General features: G+C 39.5%; 1 protein-coding gene across 1 annotated transcript in view; it reads left to right on the forward strand.

Annotated features, from left to right (window-relative positions):
* The window catches only part of oxct1a (3-oxoacid CoA transferase 1a), a 40,385-nt gene that overhangs the window by 11,257 nt on the left and 5,677 nt on the right, over positions 1–23,451 (forward strand). The window contains 8 exon segments of the mRNA XM_018675139.2: positions 8,299–8,406; positions 8,777–8,891; positions 9,401–9,495; positions 10,173–10,221; positions 10,663–10,735; positions 12,034–12,109; positions 19,488–19,577; positions 20,520–20,600. Coding sequence (XP_018530655.1) covers positions 8,299–8,406; positions 8,777–8,891; positions 9,401–9,495; positions 10,173–10,221; positions 10,663–10,735; positions 12,034–12,109; positions 19,488–19,577; positions 20,520–20,600 — 687 coding nt within the window.

A 23,451-nucleotide genomic window follows, 5' to 3' on the forward strand; every position in this document is an offset into this window, starting at 1 on the left:
ATTAACCTCACCCAAAACACATTCCATAACCTGACACAAATTAAATCAATTTGGGAAAGGAAAGCTCCACATTTGCATGTGAACTTAAATGAATCCATTTTCAATATAATTTGATGTTCCCTGCCAGCACTAAAACCAGACTGTGTCAAACAACTGTGTCAGTTTCAGCCTAGTCTTTGAAGATTTTGTATTTCACTGCTTTTTTCATATCATGTTCCAGTAACAAATCGTGCTTTCAGACACTTGTCATCCACATTTCAACTAAATGGTCCTATCCGGTGGGGCATTCATTGTAGATTGTGCTGCACTCTGACAAATGATATCAAACTGGATTTTAAGATGTCGAATACAAATTTAATACTTTTCAAAACTGTTCTTTTTCTTTTGTTTTTATTTTGTTATTCTTTTGTATTTTGAAAGTATGATGTGAAAATTTTAAAAGTGAGCTCTCTTCCTTATTGATACTCATCCGCTTCAAATTCCTTGTATGAAATAATAAGTAAACGTGGCTCCTAATGTAAAATAGATATCAAATTATGATAAAATAGTATTCAAAATGTGTAATAGGATTAACATTCAATAGATGTTTAAGTACTTGGAATACTTGGAATCCCATTATAACTGTCTGAATATGCCTTTTTTTATGGCAGTGCAGGTAAGATATGAACATTATCTTTGACAAGCCTTCTTATTGGTGATAATAAAGTGATATGCCTGCATTGCAGCACCCATTAAGAACCTTTTATCCCTGATGCTGAAGCAATTACTGTCTCTGAATGTGTCTCTGGGATTCAGTCCATGCTCTGTCATAAATCTGGTGATATGTTGTCAATATTGACCCTGTTGTCTTGGGTGCTGGTTAAGGCAGGGGAAGGAGACAAAACGACAAGGTCGGGTGTTTTTGAAGCTATTCATTTAACTTGCAGCTGAGCAGCAAGGTTTTTAGACGATCATGTCAAACAATAAACTGCTTGTCTACTTGACTAGATGTCTTCCACTGTAGCCTTTACTCAGCCAGGCTAAGCCTTGGAACAATTTCTTATCAAAGGGCAAAAAATGTCAGCACTGGGGAAAATTTAGCAAAATAAAGATGACTCACCTGTCACTTTCAGTCAAAGGGCAGCAACCTTAACAGCAGTTATAACTAGGACAAGACAACTAGGTTGATTAGATTCAATCCACATTAAATTAGTTTAAGCCCTGTGTTCAAAATATATCAGTTCTCAAATTAAGTCCCCTCGTCAGAGTCAAAGACACCCCTAAATCTCTTGGTCAGTATGTTTCCTGACATTGTTCCTATTAACTGATAGAATATCACCTCATCAAAGTGTATCAGAGTGAGTTACATAAATACTAGTAAGCCTTCTCTTGACACTTCACAAAAGCTGGTGCTGTTTAGCCTCTAGATTAACATTTTTTAGTCAACCCACTCCTCTCTACAGGTTGTCTGAAGTACCTGTACTTGAGCTCTTGACTTGCAGGGTGAGATGACAGTCTTTATTCTTTAAAAGGCATATTAAATTTAAATATTTACATACTTTACATCTTTAACTGTCAGTCATAAAAGAACTCCTTCACCTCATACTCAGTGAATGTGTGTGTGTAATGCATTAAATCTCTTAGGGGCTAGCAGACATCTAGATATGTAACCGAGTGAGTTCTCTCTTGTAAGACATTGATGGCAGTTCTGGGAAGTAAATTCAGATGATCTCCCAGTGGTCTATCAATATCACTGCAGTAGGTGCCAGCTGGCTCCCTTTCGTGCCAGAAACTCTACTCCACATCCACCATGTTAAAGATAAATGGATTAACATTATGTTAAATTCTACAATTTCATCACGGTGAGTCTCTCTTATACAGCGCCATTATTAACAGATTAAGCTCTGCAATAGCTATCACTACTGCTTCATTCCCTCAGGTCAGTGACCACTGACATATCATTGTAGTCCCTGTCCCAATTTTGATATAAAATAAATCTACTTAAAAAAAAGAATTTAAACTACAAGAGGCAGCAATTGTGTGAATACGAGATAACAGAAAAGCGCTTTGAAAATTACCAGATCATCACCAGCTCCTACCATGGTTGCTAGGCAACCAAACCCTGCTATTCAATTGTTGAATGTTCCACGGTATCCAGCTGGTCCAGTTATTCCCTTATCGCAGGTACAGTAAAAGGCCCCAGTGCATTGTGGGATACAATGCAACAGAGACTGAATAAAAGCAGTGGTTTCTGCTGTTGTTCGACCATCAGTCACAGTCAATGACTCAACTATATTCTGTTACTGTGGCAATGCAATGTAGTGGTGTGGGTGTTAGGGTTCACTACCAACCAGTCATGCATGAATTGAATTTGTACATGTGTTTCCTTCTTTTATCCAGGCTGGAGGTCTAATTGGATAGAAATGACCTCTGGCCCCAGGGGTTTGCCTTTCACTGTGCGTTCATGTTGAGACAAAAATAGTAGCGAGGGCTTAAACTATGCATTGTTTTGTGTTGTAGACATGATTATCATTGAAACAAAAAAGGTGTCCAATTTGACTAGGTGTGGGTAATGTTCTAAGTTTCTTTAATGTTTTGCATTGGAATGATTGGTATTTAGCCTGAACTGCTTAGTTCTGTGGTACAGTGTACAATGCTTTGTTTGCTCACTGCTGGAATTTCAGTTATTTATTGCAGCCAACATTTTCCAGGCCATTTTACAGCACTTAACATGCCTTGTTGAGTTTCCTTGCCTTGAATTAGCTTTTGTGTGCATGAGATGTGCAATGAATGTGCAATGAATGTCATAATGTCTGTATTTTGCACAATTTATGGGGAAGGATGTTGTGGCTACAGACGTGGTCTAGGTGATTCACTTTCCAGTGCTTATTTAGCTCATCACCATAGTGTTGCAAAAGTGATCTGTAGCTTTAATTTAATATGACTCATGCTATGTGTCAGAGGGTGACATGGCTTTGTATCCAAACTGACAAAAAATTATTGTTGTGTATACTGTAGTAATAATGTTTGTTTTTCATTGTCATTGTATCTCTACAATGGCATTGCACGCTACTGAGTCCTCATTTTTAGTACTATATATGTACTATAGTATGTCCAGCAACAAAGTTAACATCACTATTGTGTCACTTTTTTGACTTTCAGCCAAAACTCTCCAGAGTAAATGATGGTAATTGCAGGGCTGGCTTGGCTACAACCACAGCAAATTGCTGTAATATCAATGGACAGATGGATATAAAAGCCTTTGACTTCTTTTTTTCCCACAGAAAGTGTGTGTGTGCTCATTTGTATGCATGTGTGGGAAGAAATACATCACAATGACACTGATTTAGCATTAATATTGTACGTCCATTTAGCCAAGACTTTCTTGAGAAGTAAGACCATACATCAATTCATCAACTGGCAACCTTCATTGTGATGGAGGTCAGTAAAATTGATTTATTATAGCCTTGCGCTCATGAATGAACTCATGAAGTATATCTGGTAAGCCAATCAATGTGATTTGGTAAAGGCATATTTCTCATGTCTCAGAATTTACATTTTAGTTGCTTATTTTTAAAAATAAATCATTGTCTGAACATAAAATTCATATTGGCATCAGATTTAAGTGGTTGACTGAATGTAACTGCTGAGGTCAGGCCTTTTCTGCATTAATTCACTCATTTGAACATACAGTTTCATGTTGAGCTGAACAGAAAAACTGACTGTACTTTCAGGGATATTGATGATAGTTTTTTGCCCATCTGCAATACCAACAATTGTTGCTAAGGCGTTGCTCCAGTTTAAAATGTCTCCCTGAGCATTATACTGAGCATTCTGGTCATGACTAATATGAAATGGAACATTACATCACTTAGGCTGACACTGACTTGTCTAGGAGTTGGACAGGTTGGCATAGACTTAAATTCAAGTGCTGTGCTGACTGATACTGAAGCCGGTGACACACTCCAGGGCTACGGTTTAATAATCAGCTGTAGGTCACTGTGGGAACGGTTGAACAGAGAGACAGAAAAGCGGACAGAGTATGTAAATAAAGAGGGATGATGAAAGCGAGCAGAAGGGGACTACAGATTTGCTGAACATATGCACAAACTGGATGTTTGAAACGGCAAATTTGCATTTTATACGTTCTGACTATAAGTTCAAAGTTCCCTGACGACTGTCTATCATCTGAATCTGAAGCACATTGCACGAAAGCTTATGTGCTCTTTGAAATGTAAACATTACCATTTGAGCTGGGTGTGGAGTTGTCCATTCCAAATGCTTTGGAGTGCAGTATGTGTGATTTGGAAAAAAAAAAAGTATTTTTAGTTCCTGTAATGTTGTCAAGGTTTGCATTGGCTGGCTGTCTCCCATTTTCTGGATACCATAAAGGCTGTCATAGGCAAGGCAAGCTTCCACTGAGAGGAAACAGATTGCTCATGTTGTCAGTATTCTGGTTTAGAGGATAAAGCCGGAGCTGAGCCCCGAAAGTGGCAGCAGAGCGTGGCCAAGTGCCCACACACACACACGCACGCACGCACACACACTGGGAGGAAGATGGAGAGGCTATAAATACACAGGGTAATGAGAGTGTGGTGTCGCTGTCATCCTCATGCTCTGTCGCCTGTAGCCACGCCATCGCTTTCTCCTGGCTGTCGCATTTCAGTACGCACACAAACACGCCCATGTCCAGACAAAATAGAGACGTGATTGATTATAGGCTCAGGTAACTCCATAATTAAAGTATGAGTTATTCGGGCTTGTCTGTAACATTCCAGTTAATCAAGGTGTTACATTAATCTGGTTTAAAATTGAAAATTTAAACTTGAAATTGATGTGAATCCACATTCGTAGCTGGTGCAGTTTCATTAAGGTCATTTCGGTGAGTTAAGTAAACTTCTATGAATGTTTTTAACTCCATCCAGATAAAGTTTTTTTGCCAAACCAGCAGCTGAGCCTGAAGGTGGAAATGTGAGTCTGGTTAACACATTGATCCAAAAGAAAATATCCAAACAGCTATTCGCCAAATTTGCTGTGAAATTTGCTGTAGACATTCATGTTCCCTAGAAGATATAATTACTTTTAGCGCCACCATCAGGCCACATTTACACTTGCACACAAATTTGACAACCTTATAAAATGTCCAAAAAGGAAAGGGTCTATGAATTTTATGCCAACTCGCCCACTGAAGATTGATATTTTTTTGAGTACAAGATACTGATGCTAAATGACCCTTTGAATGATTTCAAAAGACTTTTTTTTTCTATGGCACCACCCTTAGGACAGACCAGTTGTACATTCATCATTGTTAGGACTCTCATAGTCTCAAGTATTAAAAAAAAAACAAACAATGTTCTCATTATTTCAGTCTAGTGCCTTTAGTAATTGAAGGTGTAATGAACATTGTGTGGCATGTAGAAGCCGTTCGCTTACTGATGCTTCGGTGGACCAGACAGAATTTTGCCATGCATAAAATCCAATGACACAAACACTTGCTATTTGTTTGTTAATTTGGTGATTGGAATTTAGCACAGCTGGTCAATAGGAGTGTAATCAGCTCAAATGAATACCTTTACTCAGAGGACACTGACTGAAACGGACGCTTTGATACTGAAAGGTTGCATGTGCATCTGAACCCCTCTCTAAAAATATGCTGGTGCTTTTCACGTATTGATCATAATGTCAATCATAGTGTGTTTGCAGTTTTATATTTTTGTAACACACCTGCTCATCACCAAAATGAATAGAAAACATGAACTCATTCCTTCCCTGTTTATTTCATGTAAGTTCCATGTACTTAAAAATGTGGTCAAATTGTAAATGTAGCATTATTCAAATTTATTTTGGCTGAGAATACATTAGTGATAAGCATGGCATATTTCCAGGATTGTTTTAATAACCGTTGTGGGAACAGTGTATCCTACACCGCTGTTGGTGGTTTATTCTAGGAATCTGGTAGCATTGTGTACCAATCAGTTTGAGATTAACAAGATTTGACAAAGCTCACAGCCTAAAAAAGCACACACTCTCAAAAAAACGCTTGTTGAGTCCCCAGAGGGCACTTTGATTCCCTCTATACTCCTGCCAGCTCACTTCATGCCTCGCTCTGCTCTCATTGATGTGAAAATCATTCCACAGATATGGGAATAGCAATGTGTATGTGTGTGTCTATGTGTTTGCTGGCTCCACACACCTGCTCATTTGTGTGTGTGTCTATGTGTTATTCTTGTGTGTTTTTATTTATTTATTTATTTTTTATCATTTTATTTTAAAGCTTTATCCTTCCTCGTCCTGTTGAACCTCCTGTCTGAACTACATCTGAGCACCGGGTGCAGCCGGGACACATCACCCAGATGAAAGGAACAGAGGCTTTTTTTATGTACACAGCACATTTAAATTGTATGAGCTTGTTATTGTGCTGTGACTTAGCTTTGGAAGGCTAATTGAAAATTGAGCTCAATACATGGTTTGTTTGCATGTGCGCGAGAGACCAAACGGACATGGAGAAAACCATCTATTAGGTGTTATTTCTTTTTTCCATTGTTGGCACTCTATTTAACACCTTTTGATTGAAGAGACAAAATTAGGGATTGATACCGTTAAATTCATTCATCTTAGGTCTTGAAATTCATGCCACTAAATATTTGTAGTGACTCCCTTGCCCCCAGTCTTCCCTATTTTATTATTGTTACTCTACTCTCTTATAATGTGATGAGTGCAGTCTTGCTTGATGAAGATATCTATGGAAATCATCATTCTCACAAAAGACAGATCAAGCCCCCAGAGAAAGATGTGGGTGGATGTGTGGGACTGCTGTATCAGTTCTCGTGCGCTGCCGATCTCATCCCGCGTGGCCTCTTTTTTTTTTTTTTTTTTTTTTTTTTGTTTTAAACTGTGGGGCGTCAGAGATTTACCATAAGAGAGAACCAGAAAAGCAGTCTAAAATCACTTTATGGTCCTGAGTGGCCCCAGCTCACCACAGACCAAAGCCTGGGTATCCATGACAACACTAAGATGGGATCCACTCTTCGCCATTGACTCCTCTCAGTCAGCGCTGAGTGCTGAGGGAGGAAGTGGAGATAAGGAGAGATTCAATTCAATTTGCTCTGAACGGCTGCTTGCCCCTCATGTAAATGGAATAAGTAGGTTACACTCAGAGCTACACAGGAGTGAAGCACAGAAATGTAGAAGGGAGGGCGTGAATTATGTTGTCATGGTTAAGCCCCCTTTTGGTCCCCAGAGATGTGATGATAACTCTGGTGCTTGGTTGCTCTCTCTTATTTTACTCCTTTTTAATTTTATGTCATCTCAAGTGCTTCCCCCCCTGAATCTTCAGGAAGAATGAAACTGCGCCTCCCTCCTCTTAGAGTCTCTTCTCTCTTACAAAGGAAAATCTGTTCTCTCCACTTGCTGTTGATCCCTTCCCAGTTGAGTACATATTGTATTATGTTGCCATATTGAATTTGAGAGTAATTAAAGCGTTATGAGGGTATATGTAGAGTGTCCAGTGTTACAGCAGCTCCACTGACATTGGCAGAATAAGATGAGCTGAAATGTAAACCTGGAAGAGTCCTGAGGCAGAGCTTGTGGAATAGTCCTATAAATAAAAATATATAGCTGCATGTTGTTTTCCACATAGGGGAGAAAAAAAGTTTGTTTTGACCTCTCTATTTGGTTTGACCAAAGTCCTCCCAACACCAAAAACAATCTCCTCCACACAACCCTACTCTCCATCTCCTTTGATCCAAGGATCAAGCTATGTCCCCTGGGCTTGGAGTGTCAGATGATCCTCTTCTGTTTTCAGTCAGCCAGGCTGGCTTTGGGTACACAGGCAGCTTTCGCCGGACTCAGTGGAGTCGCCAAAAGAATAAATGCAACACCTTCTCCCACAAATATTTACCCTTTCTTCGCTGTGAAAGACATGACCGTGGCAGAATTTTTAAACCTGTGAAATCATATTTGAAGAAGAAATATCTGCTTTTGCATCACCATTGCTGTTGTTTGCAACTCAGTTTAGGATTTGATATTGAACAGAGTAAAAAAGTCTGTTGTAGTCCTTTTTTAAAGAATCAGGACCACCAAATAACCTAAAATGCAAGGTAATCCCTCAAGATTATACTGCAGAATAGTAAAAAAAAAAAAAAAAAATTCTGCTATTTATCAGTTAATCTGTTAAATTTCATAGCTGGGTAGGCAGAGGTTATCTCCTGGTCATGTAATTACATCAGAGCATAGTTTCCTTATCTGAACTTCAATTTCAAGGGTCGGAAGACATTTTACTGGCAAAGGTGGAGTTCATCACTCTATGTCTCCATGTAGGTGGAGGAGGTGGTGGATGTTGGGACCTTTGCTGAAGAGGACATCCACATACCCAGCATCTACGTCCACAGGGTCGTGCAGGGAGCCAGCTACGAGAAAAGGATTGAGGTACAAAACAAGGCCTCTTAGGGCTTTCATGAGTGGAGAGATTACACATAAAAGGCTTGAAACAGCATGTTGCATCCATTCTCTCCATAGTTTCTGGATTATGTCGCTATGTGGGTGACACATCTATTGAAAATCATGTTCCATTAACCAGTTTGTTGAATTATAAAAAAATGATGGATGATTAATCCTCTAACAATTAGGTGCAGAGTTAAATTCTTTCTGACTAAGCCATTGTAGCAGGCATGAGCATTTCCATCACTGTTAAGAAACACATATTCGCTCTCATCCATATGTGTTCTTGCACTCAGCCTGAAATAGCCTCTCAATATGCTGTCTCCCTTTTTCCTCATATATCTCTGCATGGTTCCAGAAACGCACAGTAAGGAAAAGCCAAGAACAGAAGCCCAAACCAAAGAAGGACTCGGATATTGTTCGGGAGAGGATCATTCGCAGGGCTGCTCTGGAGTTTGAGGATGGGATGTATGGTATCCTTTGAAAAGAATACAAGCAGGGAGCAGATCACCAAATCATGTAACTTTGAGCTCCAGGTGCGTCGCCTTAATTACCACATGTAAAGGCAAAACACAGAAGAAACGAAAGCTGTGCTTTGGCTTCTTTTACAGCATAATGAATAATTGTTGCCTCTGCACTGGTTGATTGCACCAGCAAATCATACACATACTTTTCTACTGTGATAGCATTTGTCCTTCCTCATGAAAGCAGCTGTAGTTAATCTGTAATTAACCACTCATTGATTTTTTTTCTTTGAATAATTCACATTTATCATTCAACATGACATTTTTGGTCTCTACTATAGGACTATAAAGCTCAGTGGGTTTGTGCATTGTCTACACAACAGATGTTTTAGATTGTTCACACAATATGACATCATGATTAATGGGACAGAGGTGGTTAAGCTGTACAGTGTATTCATGTGATTTTTCATTGCATGATTACAAAAGGAATAGTAGTGTCTTTAACAAAAACTAATCAGCTAACCTTGGTATTGGTATCCCCATGTTGGCTAGCAACTTTATAAAACCAGACATCACTGTACACCTTCAAAGTGAAAATGGAATTTTGGGACTGGTAAGAACTTTTATTCCCTCTCAGTTTTTGGTGCTTTGAATCTCAACTAAACAAGCTAACGAGCAGAATATTTTCTGTCCTTTGTGTAGTTTTAGGCAGCAGTAAACATTTTTAAACTGAATTGTGCTCTGAGCATGTAGCAAGATGAATAGCCATTCATTTGAACAGTATCATTGCTGGTTGGGTCCCTCATTCGAAATGTACTGAGTTTGTTATGTAACAGATTGTGGCAGTTTGACACTTTCTCTTCCATTTTTCTTTCTCACGACCATTATTTGCTGGCTGAGCCTTCAACAAAGGCTGCTTCTGCTGCTATGGAATGGCTTTCCAATCAGTTGTGTTGACAGGAGAATGTTAGTGCCCATGCTAATGCCTTATTTGCCAAAGTTTCTTTTAATTATGAGTGCCACTTATACAGATATAGTGCTCTCTCCTCTCCTCCTCTCCTCTCCTCTCCTCTCCTCTCCTCTCCTTTCCTCTTCTCTCATCTCCTCTCCAAAAGGATTGCTCCCTTTGTTGGACACAGAGAAAATCAATGTCTCATCTAATCAGAGAAATGTGATTGTGTCTCCCCCTTGAAAGATCATGGCCAGTCAGGCTGAGTGACATGTGTGAGTGTATGTGTGGCTGCCCGCCCGTGTGCACATTCAAGTTTATCGTCATTTCTCTCTGTCTAGGGCCCATACCCCACTGAGGATGCAGTGGATGCAGACCTGATTAATGCTGGTGAGAGTTACCCTAATAAATACCTCCCAATGATAAATCTGTGTATATACAGTATATATAAAAGATCAAAAGCTGTGGAAACATTGGTCAAACTAAATTATGGATGGAAGTTTTTTATTCTGTATTCCTACATTCTACACACACACTTAGGTGAATGTTTAATACAGTGATCATTTAACATTTTATTCAGATTCACATTCACAGTGATATTTACATAGTGCTGATCCTTTTCTTATCAGAACTTAATGAATATACACACTTTTCCATTCATCTATGTCTGACTTTTTTCATTATTTCATTATTGTGTTGTGTATGTGTAAACTGAGTTGCTTTTAGATATGTGTGTTGTTGACACAGTTTCCTGCTGTGATAAATGAATCCTAATATTCTGTTTTGCCAAAAAATAAAAAATAAAAAACATGTCAACTTTCTGTTCCATAGGAAAGGAGACTGTTACAGTGCTCCCTGGGGCTGCCTACTTCTCCAGTGATGAGTCATTTGCCATGATTCGAGGGTAAAGCCATTAGCTTTGAAAACTTATGTGCTGACTGAAAGTTAGATATGCCTGACATTTACATGGATTTACATGAGGACAGCCTATTAATACTTAAAATAATTACCATGAGTCACTTCAGCAAGCTTCTTGGTGCAGCTTATTTAAAAAAACAGAACAGTAAACACATTTTCATCATTTTCTCTCAATTCAATAGTTTATCACCTGCACTGAATACCAGCTGTAACCATTAGGCAGGATTTGACCACAGGACATCCACGATTTGTGACAATGGATATTAATAAATAGCTACAGTCACCAATGCAACTAGACAGCAGCCTTGCCAATACTCCCAAGGTCCCTGGTTCTTATTGATTCGCCAGCTGTCTGAGATTGCCCACCCGCACTCCCTGCAGCATCAGTTCTGTTTGTCCACCCAGTGGAAATCCAATACTCCTCATAAATAGCACTGGCCAGTGACACTGGCGGGGACCAAACGGAACCACACTGACACTGTGTATGTGTGTGTGTGCGTGTGTGTAACATAACATATAGTGGATTGTGTGAGGCATGTTACCTCAAATACCACAGCAGCTGCTTCTTGTACTGGGATTACATTGAGCTTTGTAATCACAAAATGTTATCACTTCTTCATCTGTGTGTGAGTGTGTGTGTCTGTGTGTGGCCTCACACCTGTGTTACCTCATGCAATTGGGAAACAATGACAAATTAACTGACTAAATCAGATTTTACTTTAGGCAGCTGTGTCATAGATACTGGACTTAAATTTATGCAATTGAAAGCATCCTAATTATGTCCACTACCTGCTCTGGAGGCATTGTTGTGGACAAATTAATAGAGAAATGAAATAACCACCATGCCTACAGAAACAGACTTAGATTTATTCCAATGAAGTACATCTACTGTGTATGTAACAGGCATTTAATTTGGCAGCTAGAGGAGATCTGAAGACCTCCACACCAACCAGAGAGTAGATAAGCAAGATACAAATCTTCAGCAATAAGATACAGATGTGAAAATAAAACATAGTTACTAGCCTTTCACTTATGACAAGTACTGCTGTCTAGAAAGCTGTAGAGATGTGAGGATGGTTATAATTGTGAAGACATTTGTTTCTTGTGATAATCTGTCCTATCATCAAGTACTAGATATTGTCAAGCATTTGTATGATGTGTCTTGTCACAAAACAATAGGGTGAATGTGGCAACATTGATTTTGACGACCGGACTTCTGAGTTCATAAGTTCAACTGGTTCTGAAGTTGACAGCTGTCTTCTTCTGTTGTGTCATTCTCTTCAGGGGTCACATCAACCTGACAATGCTGGGAGCCATGCAGGTGTCAAAACACGGAGACCTAGCCAACTGGATGATCCCTGTAAGTTTGGTTTTGATGCCACACATGTATTGCCATGTTCCAACTTCATGCTTTCTGCCCCGTCTGCTGGGGGTCAACACAGCATCAGTGCAATAGGTATGCTCCAAATGCTGCTTTTTGAAGCTTACAGTAGTCTTTTCTTTTAGGTTTCTGCCACAAAGGTGCTCATGCTCCAGTAATATAAAACTTCTGGTGCTATTCTGTTGGATTTTATGATACTTTACTTGTCTACATGTTGTGTCCCTTTATTTGAATAGTTCTACATTTTCTGGTCATGCTTTATCTTTCTGATTTAATATCAGTTAAAAATTGTCAATTGTCAAAATAGCTCTACCCTGCATGCCTCTAAATCATGATTAATGCACCTTACCAGGTTTCCTTACACTAGCTGGTTAAATTCTAAGTTCAAAAGCTCATTGATCATTAATTATGGTTGTAATTGTAGAATGTTATTTATCTTTAGACAGTTTAGACTTAATTATAATCTCTCTCTTATTTTCTGCATGGCGGCCTTCAGGATTTCTGAAAAAAGTAGATGTCTTGAAACAAAGGTGTGGCCTTGGTCGTCTTTGTTCAAGAGCACAAGGATATGCTCATTAGGGGATCAAGGGGAAGGGGGTGTTTCTGAGTGCTTACACTATAATGGGTGGCAGACATTATTGCTAGATGTTTCATCAGGTCAATTGGTCTTAAGACCACAGTGGCCACGGTCCTCCTCAGTGATTACTAAGGTCAAGAACCCATTAAAAGGCTGCTCACAACGTGGGAGGGCTCGACCAGAATGCCCCCCGGCACGCAGCTGTTTTCTGCTCGACTGAAGTGTTCATGCAAGGTTGTTTCAGCCAGTGCGTCATTTTATAGACGCATGTCTTCTCAGCAGCCAAGCAGATGCTGCCACAGAGTGCTGAAGATGTTAACATATAGAGACCTTGAGAATAAAACATTACAATAATAATGTAACAATATATATAGTATATATATACACATGTAAGGCAGCTTTGTGCACAATAGTAATGTTGTTGATGGTGATCTTAAAATTTTGCAGCATAATTTATTTTCTCTTTACCTCTCCAGTTGTACTTGTTTGTCCATCGTAATTACTAATTAACTGGCGCTTGATTAAGTAATGTTATGCAGATATTGAAGGCCTACAGTGAAGCTCAGAGGAAGGGAGTTTATCTTGTTTGACCATTCTACTGTTGGACAGTTTGAACAGCAAAATAATGCAGCAGCAGATACCTTTGTCCTCACCTACGCTTCAATCTTCATTATCCCCTCTTTTGAAAGGATGGATGAAGAGAATTACATTTCCCACCTTCTGTTATAATGAAAATTATTCACTATCTAAAGATGGGTACATAGCGTGAAATTGGAAATGTTTTACGTAGGAGTCGGGGGTTGCAGTACTCTCAGCGTGATTATGTTGATTTTGAACGCTTTTAATATGCAAAATGCCGCTGATCATTTTCCAGTTGAGGGCTTTGAAATGCTTTTACATCTCCACTCAGCCTGAAACATCTGGAAAAACAATAGATGGAGAGAAAGGGGTAATAGAATAAAGGATAGCATTTTGGATTTGGTGTGCTTTTTTATCATTTAGCTGCTGGAGCTTTATCAACCTGTCCTAAATGTAGCAGTCCTGCACCCAGTAGTTCACAGACGCTGATGTTTCTTATCATATGTGCCTCCTCACAGATTTCTGACAGCCAGCAACATACTGTTTTCAAAATGAGAGCCGTGTTTGACTTTTATTGACTTGGATTTTGGCTTCCTGAGTGGTGCTACTTTAGTTTACACTTGCTCCTTCAGATATGAGAGGAATAAACAGATTGGATATTGTAATTGAAGAAATGCCTAAGTTGACCAAAGCAATAAAAATGTGACTGGTCAACTCAAATACAGCTGTGTATTTCGCAAAACAGAATTAAGTTTGCTAGTCATTGACTTTAAACAGAGAAAACAAGTGCAACATCAGAAATATATTCCAAACCCCTTGGGGCTTGTATAACTGCAGCTTAAGTGCTGCAATAGCTCAAGCTACTGACTATTAAAATGCAGTTACTAGCTCAAGTGCTCATGATAGGGCCTAATGGCAGCTTTAATGAAGGAGCTGCTCAAGAGCATGGTGGTTTTTCTTAGAACTTCACTCGCTTTCCTGCTGTATCATAAACAGATTTACCTGGACATGGTTGCCAGCTTATCATCAGTTCAGGTATTTATAACAGCACAAACCTCATGTCTTTTGTTTTATATGCAATGTGAGCTGAACTGACCATTTTTGACAGCTTCGGTTAAAAAATAAAATACAGAAACTCTGCAATATGACAAATTTATGTGAGGATATGCGAGATTAACCTTTGCTCATTATTGCCACATAGTACAAGCTTCTACAACGCACATTCTCCAGGGTTTCCCGTGTCTGGTTAGAATTTCAAGCTCAATGGAAATTAAGGCTCATTGATTCTTGGGAGAGAAAACAATGCTTGTAATTTCTTGTGGTAGATTACACTGCATTCACCAGTTATACACTGTACACAGTTATGCTTTCCAGTTACTTTGAACACGTTGCCCATTGTCTTCCTGTCAGTCCTGCCTCACCCTCTGATTCTTGTCATTAGTTGTCTGGGTAACGAAGGCTTGTGGCAGTTCGTCGCTATGTTATTAAATAGAGAACCATTTGTATCAGACAGCGGAGATTGTCAGAGAATTTGAGGGGGAGAGAAAGGAAGCCAGTTGGTAAGTGGGAACTCTTGGATTGTGAAGGGGGTCATTTTCTGTGGTGTTTCTGCCACTGACTGGAAAGTGAACACTTGCACAACAAATGAGGAAATTGTATTCTGTTGTCATGGCAACACAAAAAAATGCGAGCAACCCCAAAGCCTAGTAAGAGAAATACAGCGCTAGTCAAAGTATGCTTTTCTCGTGCATTAGTGCCACAGCAGCAGATTTTGGAACATCAATCCCACTATATGTCTTAGAAACAGTTAGCTTCTGAAAAAAGGCTATAGAATTTTTTGTTTTCTTAATGTTCCTTCTTGGAGCAGAGGACTTACACACTTTAAAATTGAGTGGTTGCCTTGAAAAAGGCAGCTATCAGCGATTAGCCCATTATCCTGGACAGACAGTAAACATGTTGCATGTGCAGTACAGTAAACCACAGTGTAAAATAAATTTTACTGCTGTTGTATTGCCATCCCATACTTGCTCTTATAAAATGTCTAGGAAAAGCCTTAGCTGTGTGCCATTGGTGTCTCTCAGAAAACCTTTTTGGTTGAGTGGGACTGACTGTGTCATTGTGTCTGCTCTCACATGTTATGATAGGTGTCATCTCAGCCGAGCGTCAACTTAAGAAGTCTTGTGTTATCTGGGTTCTGCACCACTGATACTGCCTCCTGCAGTCCCCCACATTATCTCTCACTTTTAAAGCCATTATAGAAATGGATGTTGTATGACTTATGTCCTCTCTAACGCCTATTTAATTAGCATATGTGTAGGCTACTGTATATCTGCCTGTGGCAAGGATTAATTTCAAAGACACAGTTCAATAAGCCAGTAAAAAAGTAAAATGGATGTTTTGAGGAAAAAGGCAACATCTGTGGGAACTAGCGCAAGAAGATTTTCTCATTTCTAGCCTTAATGTGAAGCATTAAAATACACAACTACAAAATTAACATAGAAGCGCCTTTGAATTTTCATACTGTGACACTTTAATAGAATTAGTTATGAAAAAATACAACAGTTCCTCTTTAACAGTATGTATGAATGTGTCCGTATCAGTGTATTTGAGCAGTTAAACAATAGTTCAGTAGTTTAAAGGAGAGATGTCTCACAGCGTATTTTCATGTTTTTATGTGTTTCTGCTAATGAAATGTGTCTAGATCACACTTTGAAGTGTCCTAGTGCCCCCATGGTACTACGATGACAGCAGCCAAAATGGACACAATAATAGCGCTGAGGAAATTAAAAACCTGTGGGGCTTCAGTCAGACCAGCGAGGTTAATATCATCAAAGCTGTGTTAATTAAATGACTAAATTACACCGCTCTTGTTGGCAACTTAGGCGCAGGATATTTCTTTTTGTGGATATTGTACTGTGGATATTCACATTGGAGAGTCTCCATGAAACAGTCAATGTGGCGAAATAGAAAATTCTAAATCTCAAATGCCTCAAATATTAAGAAGCAAGTCATCAAGAAAGACGCCTAGCAACCAAACCCAGATAGACAAAACATGTCTAACAGATGGCCAGCCAAAAGTTAAGGCTTGATTGGATTTAATAAAATCACTTAGTGAGCAGGATGGAATAGGTTATTAGCTTATTCCATCATACCATTTCATAAATTCGTTCTTCTTCACACACATACAGATCATGATAAGTGTGAGTTTTTGCTGCATGGAGCAGCTTAGATCAAAGTGGGCTCAGATAACCACATTTACAAAGCTGTAAATCACAGGCAAGCAAATTCCAATCCTCCCAGCAATATAGGTCACCGACAGTAATACTCCGAGCAGCAGAGCCTATACCTGTCTGAAAGACCTCACAGTAAAGTTATTTTATTATAGTGTCTCCAATACAGCAAGGTCATGTGCATAAGTCATACATTTGACTGTGTGTGCTGCTGTCACTGCAGTGCAACACAGGCATTGTAGCTGCATCCTTTCATTTCAGAGTAACTTTCATTAAAAAATTGACAGCCTCTAACAGTTCCAGTCACTTGATGCATTTTCTGTTGCCAGAAGTGCACAGCCAGAAGTGTTTTGTAATTTCCTTTACATGTTTATTATAGTATTGTCTCTTTTATTGATCAGAACCAGACTAGTGATTTAACACGGACATTTTCAGCTCTCAAAAACCGATCCCCCCCTTTGATTAACACCAGATTTGTTGCTAGGTGGAGCACATTAGCAGGTGTCTGGCTCAGGCACAGTTGTAAATCCAGACTTGCTACTATCAGGTCAGACAGTATTATTCCCCTAGGGCCTGTGAAAACACACCACCTTAGCCCTCTGACTGTCAGAAAGTGCATTAACATTGATCATATGAAAAAGGACACAGTCTCCTTTTTGAGTATCATCTTAAGAGTCACTATGTGTCAATAAAAACAATGAAGGAAAAAAAGGTGGAGAGATCGTGTTAATGAAGGTTAATAACATAGATTTTATAGGAGCTGATATAGTAGGCTACTTTCAACTGGTGTTCTGTAAGATCATACAGTGAAGTATATGAAATTAAATGCAGCCTCTCCCTTATTCTCAGCCTAGGATTTTCCCCACTTCCTCTACCCCACCTCCCCTCTCCCATACCTCCTTCCGCTCTCTGTTGATATCTTCTCCACCCAGCTGGCCTCCCCGGAGGCAGACAGTATCCTTATGATGCACCACACTTGGCATATATATCCTCTGGTTATCGAGCAGAAAGCAAAGCAGGCTCTTCACATGATTGATGAGCAAATGGGATTTTAATTCAGTTATTCAGCCGTCACCCTGTGGCCATATCTGCATGTCAGCCTTCCTTATTTGGAAACTGTCTTTATTGGGAACAATGAGGAACTTGAAGACAATTTTTCACTCGGCTGGCAGTTCTGTTGCGGTGATAATCTTTCAGATTGCTTGTTTTTCAGATTGATTTAGATTTTTTATTTTTTTTTCAAGTACTTTCTTTGGCTCCCCTTTGAAGAAAAGATTAATCTATCTCACTCACTGAATTGTAACTAGACAAGGTTTTAGTGCACTGGGTATCTACATGGGCGATTTGAGACTTTTTTTTTGTGGCGGGGGGGGTCACCTTTATTTTGATAGGACAGTGGAGATGAGACAGGAAACAGGGAGAGAGAGCAGGGGAATGACATGCAGTAAAGGTCCGGCTGAACCGGGAGTCCATCCGGGGAACAGCTGCTTAGGGCACTTAAGCCCATGTGGTACGCGCCCCAACAATTCAGGTACGGGGGCGCCCCTGATTTGAGACATTTTAAAGCCCTTAGTTTGATCTTTTAAGAGGTTAAGTGGAAAAAAGGTGAACAGTGGCTATTGTATTAAAGGGAAGCCTCCTGAGGTTTGCCTCTTTGCAGATGTTTTGGCACCTGGTCTCTACTCTATAATGGGCTACAATCATATATTTTTTAAAAACTTTTTTAATGTTTGCACCCAGCTATGTTCTTTAAAGTTAAATGAAAATGGACAGAGCGCCCCATCACAGCATCAGGATCACTCTTTAAATGTTACTAAATTCCCTGGAATACTAAATACTGAAGTGCTGCTGCTTTTTTAGTGAGTCCTTCAATACCTTTGACCATTAAATACACACTCAGAATGCTGCTTCTCAAATTGTACCAAGAACTGTGAGTTTTGAGCACATTACTCCTACACAACTGCAAAAAGCACATTGTCACACTCACCTCCAGCAGTATCTGTCTGCTCAGATAGCTTTGGTTTAATTTGCTCAGGATTTGAGATATCTGTCTGACATTTCTGCCAGGGCCCTGATACAAAGAAAGTGAATGTAATTTAGTTTGTGGTGCTCACAGCATAGAAACGGTTACATGCAACAGGAACATGTCTTGCCAGACACAGCCTCCCTGCTCCTCTGTATAATGCACAGAACACACTGCCAGCAGTTTTCATTGGATCTACTTTTTTATTAAACTACATTCTACCAGAGAAATGGTCTCTATTAAAAGTTGTATTGAGTTTTGCAATGCTGTGGATCATTATAATGGACACTGGGTATCTTCAACTTGCCTCTCATTTGTAAGTATGTGATTTAATTTGAAACCTGCATTTAGATATTATGTTGAATATTATAGTTACCCAGAGGAGCAATGATGACAACCTACTAAAAGAGAAAAAAAGCAGTTTCTTTTAAGATACTCTGCATTTTCTAGATTGGACATTACTAATGCATTTTCTAATGTTTAATTGACAAACCTTTGCAGTGTTGTCACTCCTGTTCTCTGTCTCGGTGTGTGAAGTCTCTGCAGGGTCTTATGAGAGCAGGGATAAAATTAGACTTTACTGAGCACAAAGCATTAGAAGATATCCTTGCATTGAAGATGCAGAGCAGCAGAGCAGCTTTGTAAACTTTTATGTACTTTTGAGGGAGGGGGGAGTTGTTTTGGGGAGAGATACCTACTTCAATAGGTACAGTAGAGGGAAAAAAGGTATTACTGTCATTTTTTCCCACTCTTCTAAGTAAATGCTTTTGTTTACTTTTATTTTGTATGGTTTTGTTGTATTTGTTATACATTGAAATTTATGGTCATTTTTAAGGTTGTAGTAATTGGTGGTTTTTGATTGTATTATGTTCTCATCATCCTCATTTAGTCCACCCTTAAATAAAAATGTAACTGGAACATCAATCTGTTTCTGTCTTCCTTTCCTAGGGTAAGATGGTGAAGGGAATGGGAGGAGCCATGGATTTGGTGGCTAGCGCTGGAACCAAGGTGGTTGTCACCATGGAGCACTCAGCTAAGGTGTGTATATATGTAAGAGTGTGTGTGTTTGTGTGTGAGAGAGAATGTGCTTTTGCCACGGCTGTTCTAAGCAACATTGCGTTTACAAATTACCTCAGAAGACTCTCTCTGTCTCAGGAATCCAGGTCAAATTAATTTGCCAATTTCCTTTTCCCGTGGTAGTACCTTCACCAGCATACCATGTATCTATTTCCACGATAATGAGTGTGAATGTTATGACTGATTAAGGGTAATTCTGTTAATGGATTGCTTAATGCCTCTTTACCAGAGAGCACCAGCTCATCCTGATGGGGTTCTGCACACAAACTATCTCCTGTTCATTTTGTCTTTGGCTAATTTAAATACAAGTCTAGAATTAGGCTCAGTGTTTCAGGAGCAGCTGATTAGTTAGACTGGTGCCCCAGCAAGGGATGAATAACCCCACAGGGCTTCTGACAATAGCTGTAGGCAAAGCAACTGAATTGGTTTACTTTTAGAAAGTCCTGACCGATATGATGCAAGGGCAATGTAACATTCAGCATTCACAGAAGCATGCTGTTTTTTGCTAATGGGAGCCTGTCTGGCGCCCAGCTATAGTCCAGATGGTGCAGCAGGTGAGCATAAATTTACTGCCCTAAAGCCTGTTTTCATTCATGATGGGGAATGGGGGGTTGATGTATGATGTGTGCTTCTCAGGCAGCGTTGGAAGCATTTGGATGTGTGCTTTTTTTTTTCTTAAAGATGACTGGCGGGGAAAACTGAGATAAACACTTAAATGGAATATGTGCTGTATATCCTTTGGGGATAGGATGAGTGTTTTTAACATCTGCATCCCTGTATATATTTAAGTTTAAGCTGCATCCCTGAAAGTATTAACAAACTGTTTGACGTGACTGACGAGCTTAACTGGGTAACTGACCACTAGTTTAGCCTTACCTTTAACCAGCTACCCTTTTCTTTCAGGGAGGAAAACACAAAATATTGGACAAATGCAGTCTGCCTTTGACAGGGAAACAGTGTGTGGATCGGATCATCACAGAAAAGGTGGGTTCATTTGTTTATTTTATATATATATTATACATGCAGATATGTCTTCATTAGCATAAACCTGAACAGAAGATGGATGGATGCATTCATGAATGAATGGATAAGCCATTAGTCATAAACTTGGGTTCCTTACTCACGGTCGCTGCATAGACAGCACCAATGAGTAAGCAATGTCTGAGCAGGACTCTCGGCCTGTAAAAGACCTGGATGCTGCTGTCATGAAGGAATTTTTTGCAAGTTGTTTATTTAACATTATTCCAACAAAAACATTTGCTGAAGATGTATTAGCATAGAAGTGGATACCTGTAACTGAAGTTAAGCCAATTTCAAACAAGATTTTCACTTAAATGTGAAAGATGTAAATGGTTGGGCCTATGCTGTATGCATAGGCCCAACCATTTACAGGCTGTTTTTTAATCATGCAGTAATTGCAAATAAATTTGATAAAGCCACTGTAATACCATGCTTAATTTTGGAAATACACTCTCATTAATCTGTTGTTCAGTTCAGTTCTTTCCCTGGTGATCATGTTAATCACTTGTAGCTAATCCTTGTGATAGATTGACCTAACTTTCTGCTTTAATATTAATTTATTATTTGTCCTATTCGAGGTCTCACTCGTTCATTTTGCAAACTATTACAATTTCCCTCCTTGCAGTCAGGAGTGATTGAATGAAAGCAAAATTGAATAAGTTAACTTTGGCAGTCAGTGGGTTTGCATTCCTATTTTGTCACTGCCAGTCAGTCCCCTGAATATGTGAGCAACAAGCGAGGCGCACAGAGACAATGAGTCCAGTGACACACAAGTCACACACATTGTATCTTTATCTTTCAATTACATCTCCCTCACATGCGCACACATACAAAAACAAGCACACACATGCAACTGATAGATTGGTATGATGCGACAGAGTGACACGGGTAGATGGAAATTACATTTATTCAATTAACACTAATTCAATCTGTTGATTTCTGTGAGGAGGCTGGTTATTGATTTTGTGTGTGTATATATATATATATATATATATATATATATATATATATATATATATATATATATATATATATGGACTCAGATATGGAATCTGAGTGGGCCAACTTCAGAGCCTGCTCAATGTTCTGCACAAAAGGCCATCTGGAGGTCTTTTGTTTTGTTATGATGCCTTGCTTTTATACACTTATAAACACTTCATCTTGCTATAGAAATAAAATTTATCATAACTAATTTAGGCTGGGTTAGCCCCTTATGCAGCAGAGGTTTTGGAAGGCCAGAGGGACTTCAGTTTTGGTGGGTGAAGCAAAAAAAGGTTTTGTTTGTGTGGAATAGTGATTTTTGGCTGTATGAGTAAGATTGACTGGACTTGATTTGGGTGTGGGTGGAGTCTGAAGAGGCCATGGAGAAAGATTTTTGGTTGGCTATAAGAGATTCTGGCAAGCTGTCAGATCACTCAGGGGAGGGGAGGACGATGAAAGAAAAGCTTGAAGGGACTCCTGAACACAAATGACATGTCCTCTGCGGAGGAGGTGGAAAACTCAAGGAAAGGGAGGCCTTGCTTATCACTATGGTGGAGGTTACTGTGGTAGTGTTAAAGCTCCACAGCACAGGGGGGCTCTTGATATGGTTTGGCAGTTTTGCAAGTTGGGGACAATGCCTATGGTCTGGCAGGTGGCATTGTCAATACTCATTTTAAAAAAGTTAGACCATGGAGTATACTCTGGGAAATCTTACTGCTCAGCTTCCCTCTGAAAGCTTATGGAGCTTAGCCTGATGTAAAAGCTCCATCTTCTCTGTTTTGAATTTCATCAGCCCCTCACAGTTTAAGTTTAGGAAATGGAGCAAGGAGGAAAAAGGAAGTCTAAATGCTGATTGGTAGGTGAGAAAGGGGAAAAAAGTGCAAAGAGAGTTTCAGGTAGCCTGTAGAGCTTGGTGCTGATGTAGTTTTTGTGTCCTCGTGTACTCTGGTCAATTCCCTGTTACCCTCTGATGGTTATTGCCTTTGGAACTCGCTCATTGAAAACATGACCTGTCAGGGGCAAAGTCAGACACAGTGAGAGACAAAGTGTGTCCATGGCTTTTTTCCCCTCCCCCCCCCCATGTCTGTTCTTTTCTGCTCGGCTAGCTTTTGTTGTGATTGCGCAACATTTCTCAGCGAGCAGATTTCTGTCAACATTTATAAAGGTTAAAGCTCTTTCTACTGCCCTGCTAGCACTGGTACTACCTCCTCCTCTTCACCTTCCTCATTTCATCTCCTGCTGCTTTCTCTCCCTCCCTATCCATTAGTACTCTTTTCTTATCACATCCCCAGCCTTCTTACTTTCTTTTTAATGACTTCAATTCTTGCATGTCATCATTCATGACCTTGTATTTCTCTGTTCCTTCCATTTTTTTAAACATATATCTTCTTATTTTTTTATACTTTATTTCTCCTTCCTGCTCTCTTCATTTCTTACCTCCTCATCCCTCCTCTTCTACTTTATTTTTCTGATACCATGTCTGCTGTGCTGTGAATAAATTTGAAAATATATTTTGCTCTCCATTTGGCCTGTCTGTCCCTAGATGTAAGCATTCTGAAAACACTTCCTTTGACAGTGTCAGTCTCTCTTTGTAGTTTGGACAGGGGAAACTGAGCTTTTCAAAAAATACTGACGTGTGAGTGTCAGCTTGTCAGCCTCTCAGATATTGCCAAAGTACTTCTACTTGGCGGCAATGTTAAGAAGCCAACTTTTTGTCACCTCCAGCTCTCACGGTGGTTGCTTGTTTAAAAAAAAAAAACAATACACCCAACTGCACAATAAAGGTGTTATTGTTGATGTGTTTTTTTTTCTATTTCTGTTGTCAAACAGCACA

The sequence above is a fragment of the Lates calcarifer genome, linkage group LG13 (assembly GCF_001640805.2).
Source record: "Lates calcarifer isolate ASB-BC8 linkage group LG13, TLL_Latcal_v3, whole genome shotgun sequence".
NCBI classification, from domain to species: Eukaryota; Metazoa; Chordata; class Actinopteri; family Centropomidae; genus Lates; species Lates calcarifer.